The 9,444-nt window shown below is 44.3% G+C and overlaps 1 protein-coding gene across 2 annotated transcripts in view; it reads left to right on the forward strand.

Annotated features, from left to right (window-relative positions):
• The window catches only part of ST14 (ST14 transmembrane serine protease matriptase), a 116,085-nt gene that overhangs the window by 39,315 nt on the left and 67,326 nt on the right, over positions 1-9,444 (forward strand). For both annotated transcript variants that reach the window (XM_075603353.1, XM_075603354.1), the window contains exons 2-4: positions 3,330-3,489; positions 3,823-3,950; positions 5,870-5,940. In XM_075603353.1, coding sequence (XP_075459468.1) covers positions 3,330-3,489; positions 3,823-3,950; positions 5,870-5,940 — 359 coding nt within the window. The remainder of the gene's footprint in view (positions 1-3,329; positions 3,490-3,822; positions 3,951-5,869; positions 5,941-9,444) is intronic.

Genomic DNA, 9,444 nt, shown 5'->3' on the forward strand with positions numbered 1-9,444 from the left:
ATGACATGCACTAGCTTATGTGCTTCACTACGGGCATTGTTTTTTTCCATATAATAGTGAATAATAATAGCATGTTCCTGTATATCGCTGCTAGTTGTACGCAGCGCTTTACAGAGACATTTTGCAGGCACAGGTCCCTGCCCCGTGGAGCTTACAATCTATGTTTTTTTTTTTGGTGCCTGGGGCACAGGGAGATAAGGTGACTTGCTCAGGGTCACAAGGAGCCGACACCGGGAATTGAACTGCAACAATCTCGGTGTCAGTCAGTGTCTTTACTCACTAAGCCACTCCTTCTCCCTACAGTGTTGTACAAAAAACGACAAAAAGCTCCAATGCTACATGCAATACGCCAAATTATATAGTTAAATACTTCTCTGGCTCTTCTGTGTGTTTTTAAATACAGTGTTAACCTCATGGCAAAAAGTCCATTTCTGTTTTAAGTCGTATTATATTTAACGCAGCTTCATTAATCTGGGCCAAAATGTGTGAAAGGAGTTTTAGAATCTTTACATCATTTATTTTAGAATATCCTTCGTAAGACACAGAAAACAAGACAGTAGATTAAAATGACTAAAGACAAGGTGAACATGTAGACAGAAGTAAAAACATATGGATTGTACTTTTCACTTTAAAGGAGATTTGCTGTTTTCTAAGGAGACCCTTTATGTTGATTGCATACGTTTAGGTTTTCACACCAAGAGAAACCAACAGCATTTTGCTTTTCTGTTTGAGATAAGTCCAAAACCTTTGAAATCCACTTGGCAGAAATGGGGTTAATTAAAAGTCTGACTCCCCCTGTCCATGTAAGACTGATTTTTTTACATTTTGCAGCAGCAGTAGTGTGAAAGGTGGAAACCCAGGAGAGGGAGTGGTGTGTCTGCTGATGTGAAGAAGGAAAGAAATGTTTTGGTTGGAACCCGCCTACTTGGCCATTGTGACTGATACTATCTCCTCTTCCGCTCTTATTGCTCAGTTTCTGTGTGCGCTTGATTCCTCCTGCCCACTCATTGTTTGACTCAGTACATGACTGCACCGATCTATTTTTACGTACTAGGTACACCACGTTGTAATACAGTATAACACGATAACTAATACAGCTTTAAAGAAATGTGGTTAAAAATAAATGTAAAAAATCTACTCCCAGTTCCTATTCTAATCCTTCCATAATCGCTATGAAGTCTAGTTGATGCCTAAAGAAAAGAGCTGGAACTCCATTCCACCACAAAAAAAGCCATAGTGTATATTATTTATTATGCCTCTGTCCCACTTTATATTAGGTTTTCAATAAAGTGAAATTGTTCATGTGCTTATCACCATGTCCACCATTTATAATACTTGTTTCAAAATGCAAGATGTTTAATCCCTTTATTGCTGTAAGGATTTTCTACACATTGTAGCGCGGTTAATAGCTTAAAAAAAATAAAATATATATATATTTTATTGATTTGCGCTATGGTACATTCTCTCTTATACTGAGTTACATCTCTCCACACGAGCAAGATTGTTTGCCACAGTTTGAGTCACAATTTTACACCCACTACAGTACACTGTGTGTAGGCATTGTATAAGACCGGGGTGTGCAAACATTTCCCCGTGCGCACCCCTGCCTGCTCTCCTCGGCGCCTCTCTCAACCCCAGCGTCAAATGACGCCCGGGTCGTGTGACGGCACCTCGCCATGGTGAAGTGACTCCAGGTTACCAGGACGATGCGTCGGTGGAAGGGAAGGTAAATGTGTTATAGAGGCCTCGCGCAGTCCCCCTGCAATTAATTTAAATGGCTGGGGGGAGAGTGCGAGACCACTATGACTGCCGCACCCCCCCCCCCTGCAAGAAAATCTCATGCCCCTCCTGGGAGCCCCCCTGTTTGCACACCGCTGGTTTAAGAGGCAAGACTCTCAATGTCCACAGAATACTCAAGACACCTACACTTATTGTTTTTCTTGTTGATTTACTTCCATGCTCCCCCTGGACTTTGAAAAACAATTGCTCTGACTACGGCCACTTTTTAAAGCTTGCAGAAAATTACCGCCTGTCCATGCTGCACTGGCTCCTGAAGAATGCACTGGTGGTGGTACGGTTCACTGTCAAGGCATTGGATCAGATAGTATATTCTTGCTGGGCTCTTGATGCTACAGATTAGAAGTATCTGCGTCTGTAACTCTGTGTATCCCATTGCTGTCCTGATCACCAGGTGGCAGATTTTATATCCCTGAGTCATCCAATCTTAAAGGTGTCGGGACCTGTTTTATGTCTTTGCTCACCCTTATACTTTGTTTCCAGTCTCTTTTCAGTGCTCTCCTGGCCTTGAAATCAAGTACCAGACGAGATTAAATGAGCACTCTCCTAGAACCAAACAGAGTTAATGGCAGTATCATGTTTAATGGGCTAAATATCGGTGATTGGTAGTTATTAAAATCCGTATATTAAAAAACAAAATATGCCTTTCAATGCACCCATGCTAACTCTACACGTTAAGTAAAATGCAAGTATCCAATCTCTACTGTGATAGGTGTGCTTATGGCTATAGCTAAATCCTCACTGCTCGTCTCGTATTTCTTACATGTAAAGTAATTATGATGCCCTCATTGTTTAATCCAGTTTTATCAGATACTTATTCTTATGAATTCATTTTTGACAGGAAACAAGAATGCAGCAATTCGCTCCTCTCTTGAGAAGTAGGGCTTTGTATTGCTGCTGCACGTATATCCGATTACTATTCTAGAACAAATCAGCCCTATAAATAAGCGCATTACTTGTGTGCAGGGTTTTGTAGGGTCTGTCCACAAGGGTTTGCTAATATGGTGTCTTCTCATTGGCATTGAACAGTTTGACATTGTAATACAGTTCTTGATGGTGTTTTGAGCACTCCTAATCACGTCCGTGTTGGTATGCAGCCTGTGTGAACGCTGTTCACCTGTGTGAACGCTGTTCACCTGTGTGAACGCTGTTCACCTGTTCAGTGGCAGTGGCGGTGCATTTCAAACCCTTCTGTCCAATGAGGATTTAATGCCTTAATAGAAGCAGTTCACTGTGGCATTTTATAAGACGAGACGTGCAGTGAAGGGTTCTTGTTAGTAAGGTTAACACTGCTCTACGTTTTTCTTTTGTGGCTGAGAGATGTTCTCTTGATCTCGATGGCACCTCTAAATGATTTTGTATGACGAAAGGGCTATGATTTGAGGCAGAGATACTTCATTTTTTTTTTTTTTTAATGTCATTCTAAAGTGTAGCAACCAACTGAAACATTTGCTGACAACCTTACTTCTGATACAGGTAAACCTACCCCTTTTATTCCATCTGTTTCATGTGTTCACTTTGTGTCGCTGCAGAATATGAACGGGTTTGAGGAAGGGGTGGAGTTTCTGCCCGTCATGAACACCAAGAAAGTGGAGAAGAGAGGTCCTAAGAGGAAATTTATTTTCCTTGGAGTGGTGATTGGAGCCGTCCTGCTCTCTCTCACCATTGGGCTTCTTGTCTGGCACTTTAAATGTAAGTATATCCTAGAAGAACCTCTACTGTCACAGCATCGCAATACTGCCGTACAGCGCATCCATGCTACAGTACTGTATACAGCTTTGCCACCGCAATTCATTTCATTATTGTTTTAATAACTTCCTAAGACAACTCAATCCTGAGCTGAAGTATCGTTCAGATGGCTCATCACCTGCACTTCATTTGTCATTACACACACCACACACACCACACACACCACACACACCACACACACCACACACACCACACACACCACACACACCACACACAGCCATCGGAAACCACATTTTTGTAGCACACACTCTAGTTTTTCTGTCCTTATCTTTCCAGACCGCAATGCATCTATGCAGAAAATATACACAGGACAACTAAGGATCACCAACTACCCTTTCTTGGACGCATATGAGAACCCATCAAGTCCAGAGTATGCCGATCTCTCTGCAAAGGTCATTGAAATGGTAAGATGATTTGTTGCTCTTTCCCTTCCTATTCTACCAAACAATATCTTATGTGCAAAAACAAATGTCACACGTGGCGATCCTATTTTAAACCAAACCGTGACAGTGAAAATATATATATATTTCTGTGAATAAATATGAAAGTGCATAAAAATATTTATAAATCAAGCAATGTGTACTTCAAATGTGATTTTTTTTTTTGCTTTAAGTGCGTGCATTTAAATTCCAAGTCAGTAAATTATTAAGCACAGGTTGCTGCTCAGAAACTCCCAGAAATATTCCAACAGTTCTTCCAGAGTGTATTTTCTTCCACATCAGGGGAACGCAACTCTGTGGTTTTCTAAAAAAAGAAAATAAACACAACCGTATAATGGGTTTTTAACAGGCTGAAAATGTGGGCTACGCTTACTTACATTTTCCCCATGATATTAAAGCATCTCCAAAATAGTGGCAAAACGTTCAGTATATGTTGAACCATGTAGAACAGTGCAAATGACTTAAGGTAAGATCGAGGACATTTCGCTCTCTCACCACCTCTCATTACTCGGATGTCGATGTCCTCGATCCTACCTCAAGTCGTTAGCGCTGTTTATATGCCTTAAAGACCTTACATCCTATAAAGAATGTTTTTTTTTACACCGTCTGCACTAGTGCGCCTAATCCTGACGACGTTCTACACGGTTCAGCATTCTGAAAGTTTTGTCATTGTATTGGAGATGCTTTAATATTATGGGGAAGATGTGAGGAAGACCAGTAACTTCCAGCCCACATTTTGCAACCTGTTGAAAACCCATTACACTATGTTGTGTTTATCATTAACCTGATGTTGGGGGAAAAAAGCCAACATGTTATGTCTGAGAAATATCGTATTCACTATTTTAACTGCATTATAGTAGTTTTGCTGAGGAAACAGTTTGTCTGTTATTTCTAAGTATTTTCTTTGGGTTAGAAGCACTCTTCTCATTTCCAGGAATAGCTTGTGTAAAAGGAAGATGCCCACGATCTCACATGATTATTGCATGGCTCAAACTGCGGGTTGTGCCACTAGTCACATGAACAGCTATAGTGTGCGTGAACATTTCTCTCCATGTATATTGCTGTCATGCCTATATATGCACAAAAAAGTTCCAAAATAGAGTACTCCTTGCTAGTGGAGGAATAAGTGACAGACTCGCACTTAATATAGATGGGACAAAAAATAATAATAAAAGCGACTAGAAGAAAACAAGTGAACCAATTGTTCAATATTTTTGAAAAGTGTAACATATATTTGTACGGTCCAATGATCTCACTCACATTGCAAATTCTTTAGGGCATTGTACAATCTCCCGGGTCTTTGATCGCAAAGATTGTACTCCGTGACTAGAGTGTGCGTGCTGGGATCGGAGACCCCAGAGATTGTACAATGCCCTAAAGAATTTGCAACGTGAGTTTGAGACCATTGGGTGGTACAAATATATTCTACACTTTACAAACATTATTGCATTATTGGTTGGTTCCCTTGTTTCCTTTTCATCCCTTTTTAAGATTTTTTGTCCCCATCTATGTTAAGTGTGAGTCTATCGGTTTGTCACTTATTCCTACACTAGCAAGGAGCGCACTATTGTGGAACTTTTTTGGGACATTGAACTTGCCCATAGTGGAGGGCAATGGATTAGTGTTGCATGTGCTGTGTTATAATGGTTTGCCAACATTCTATCAGCCCACAATAACTATGATGTTTGTGTCACTATATCTGTATAATTTATTTGTGTAGACACTATATATTTGATTAGTTTGATGCATTTTTACACTTGGTCACTTATAGAGCAGCGCTATGAATATATATTTTTTACATTTCTACATTGGCACAAAACGGAACCATTCTTTTTGCATGATGCATGCTGCTTTGAATGATTATTTTCCACTGTTTGTTGTAGCTCAAGAATACATATCAGGGAGTTCCAGATCTTGCTCCACATTTCAAACAGTGCAACGTCACTGCATTCAGGTAAGTCCTTTATGTTGAGCACCTACAAAGAATGAGGATGGAGGCTTTGAGAGATGGGAGGCTGTACTGAACCAATTTATCTGTTTCTATTTATTAAATGTAACGCTTGTTCGTGTCTGGTCTGACCCACCCAATCTTACATTGGCCCCTGTGGTCTTTCCAGCCCCGTTACATGTCTGTGTATGGTGGTGCACCTGTAGGCAACAGGACTCCTGAGTCTCCCGCATGATGGTATTCGGGGATGTCAAGCCGGACAGGTATCTGAGGTAGTGGGTGACGAGTCCTACTTACATCACGTGCAGCGCCTCCACCTCATCAGGATCTATGCTTATGCAGGTAGATGGTCCTGATAAGGAACTCCTTCTTGGTGGTGAGGGCCCCAGGAGAGTAATTGCAGACTCACACCATGGGGTTTTTGGTAAACAAGCCATATTTATTGTGCGTGGTGATAAGGGCCAGCTGCCCCTCACAATCCTCGTCTCAGCCGCACATTCTGCCGTGATTCCTTTAAAAGGTACGCCCTCCCAATGGAGTGGGATTCCCTCTCCCCGCAGGGAGATCACCCCTGTGCCAGGTCCCTGGACACAGTTGGCCTTCCCTGGCTTGATATAAATTGGTGCCACTAGTTACTGCACTAGTGGGCACCTTTAACTGGCTGCTTCACCTTGCACCATCAACTCACAGCAACCACACACTGCAACCTTCACACTAACTTTAGGCGGTGCAGTGCCTTATATACCTCAGGAAACAGGCACATCTCTGAGGTCACTAATAATGGACTCAGAGCATGTAGCCACTCCCATCCATACATAGGGCACCTCACCAGGGTGTGAGGGTAAACCTCCATGATTACTGCTGGCATGCCCATAACTTACCAGGTTTTTCTGCCAGCAGAGAGATGACTGTAGGCATTGTTAGACATGACTACATAAACAAATTAGGGGAAAGTATTTTTGGCTTGCAGTTACAGTATCACAGGTCATTCAATTACTATTTTTGTGCCACGAAGGCTTGTTTATTCAATATAGTAAATGTGGTTCGGTGTTTTAACATCTGTCAAATTGATAGATATTATTTTTTTAACTATGAAAAGTGTTAGAAATTTGTTGCATTACTTTATTTTAGATTTATACAAGCTCTGAGCAGGCCATAGAACTATCATAAAATGTGTGAAAAAATATATTGGGAATAAACAGAATAAACTGGCAACTACTCTTTTGGCTCCATATAACCACTACTCCTACAGTATGACATAAGGGCAAAATCAACGCAGGTATCTAGATACATTGACATCAAGAGATATATGTCTACTAGTGTCATAGGCCGAGCCCTCTTTCAATTTAATTACTTGGTTCCTTTGAACTGGGACATTACATGGCCAATAACAGCACTAATTATCTTCCTTGTCTTCACACACAAGGACCTGGTAATGTAATGATTTAGAACAATTAATGTATGTTATCTTTGGACTGCCTGCTGTTTACTTGTGTTAGACTTTGGTCCCGCTGTGTCCGGCGGCGCGCGTGGCCGCGTTCCTCACCAACAGGGGTATCCTTTCCTAGCCGGTCCCCCCTCGCTGCACGGCTCACAACGCGCTGTGACGCGTCAGCCGCCAGGGGATGCAAGAAAATTGCGACCCCGAGCGGTGCGTGGTGCGCTGATGAGCCTGGCGGGGGCGGGAGCTGTCAGAGAGCTTCCTCCACAAGGTTGTGTGTGTGTGTGTGTGTGTGTACCGGGGGGAGGGATCAGCATGGAGAGGAGGACATTTGTGGTGGGGGGGGGAGCTGCTTACCTTCCAGCATACAGCTGGCAGCAGCTCCCTCCTGCAGCCCGGGAGACCGACCCCCGCTGGAGGGGGGGGGGGTGCTGCTATCGGACGGGAGCAGCAGAGGGCATGTGGGTGGTCCCTCCTGCAGCCTGGGAGACCTCCGCTGACACCACGCCCCCGGCCGCCGCTCCCGCTCCCTACAGACCGCATATAGCGGTCAAGTGCCTCTCCATGCGCCGCTTGTCTGCAGTACGGGCGCGTGGTCTGAGGCAGCGGGGCCTTAGCCTTATACCAGTCGCAGTCCAATTAGAGAAAGTAGCAATTTTAGCAAGCTCAAAACCCAAATTCATAGTATATATTTGTAATCCCTCGTTATTTCCCTTAAACTGACTTCTATATGCTAAAGTGAGGGCCCATGTACTAATCCCTGTTTAAAACCATTGCTATCCCACTAGCTGAGCATGTGGCCTGAAGGCCAGACAACAGGACATAACTCTGGGCCTTGAATATACAGAATTTATTTATAACACCTTGACACACACAGATATCTATAAGTGTGTGTGTGTGTGTGTGTGTGTATATGTATGTGTGTATAGTAATCATGGGGTTTCCCCACTCCTATGCAGCTTCAGTGAGTCATAGAGTGGGCGGTGCAAGCAGGCCTTGTGTCCAATCAGGAACTCAGGTCTGCTTCCTGATCTCCATATACTTAAGGAGCTGCACACACCAAATTTAGTAAGTTGCCTCTACCCTTGAGAGAGGCTGGTCTACCCATAACAATTGTGCAGGGCTCTGCCAACCTGTGGCCCTCCCTGAGGGGAGTGGAGGGAGACTATTCCATATACTCCACCAGGGAGTAAGGGAAGAGCTAGGACTGCTCCTGGGGCCCTTGGCTGGGAGGGAAAGGTCCAGGGACATCCTGAGGGTAAGTCCCTAAGCTCTGCTGTTGCTGTACTATTGAAGTGTGCTAATAAAGTGTTACTGTTTCACCATACCTTCTTGCCTGAGACTGAAATCTATCAGGGGGAAGAGTAAAGAAGTTCTCCTGTAGGGATTTCTCCCTTCATCCCAGGGGGATGTACTTCAATAGTACAGCAGAGCTTAGGGCCTTACCCTCAGGATGTCCCTGGAGTCCTGGACCTTTCACTCCCAGCCAAGGGCACCAGGAGCAGTCCTAGCTCTTCCCTTACTCCCTGGTGTGTGTGTGTGTAGATGTACATATATACACATACAGAAGCTCCATAGCATAATACTGTATGTAATGGGGTTCGCCTGGCCCCCCTCGTTACCTCCGCTGCGTGGGTGATCGCAAGTGCCGCCGGAGTCGAGCGGGAGACCCGCCGGCAATTCTGGAAGGTGGGGGCCGAGCAGGGAGTACTCCGGAGGCTCTGCGGCGGCCCGGCTAGTACAGGGCGCCGCCATGTTTGGTCGTTGCGCATGCGCAGTGCAGGTGTGCGACTGGAGGCCCCTGGTATGTCGTACAGGTGCAGGACAAGCGCGCGAACGGCTGGCCAATAGAGAAGAGGCTCTGAGCTGGGACTAAAATTCCCATGCGCCTCAGCAGGGCCACATGAAGGCAGGGAACGAATAGGCGTTGAGGATTGGCTGTCAGGCAGGAAAGGGAAGCGTGCAGCAGAGACCACGCTAGCCAGTGTGTCCTGGGAGAGCAAGGGGAGAGGAGGTGTGTATTGCAGGGGGTCAGTGACTCACTGCATAGGCCAGGAATTACCCCTAGG

Source organism: Ascaphus truei, chromosome 6 (genome assembly GCF_040206685.1).
Source record: "Ascaphus truei isolate aAscTru1 chromosome 6, aAscTru1.hap1, whole genome shotgun sequence".
NCBI classification, from domain to species: domain Eukaryota; kingdom Metazoa; phylum Chordata; class Amphibia; order Anura; family Ascaphidae; genus Ascaphus; species Ascaphus truei.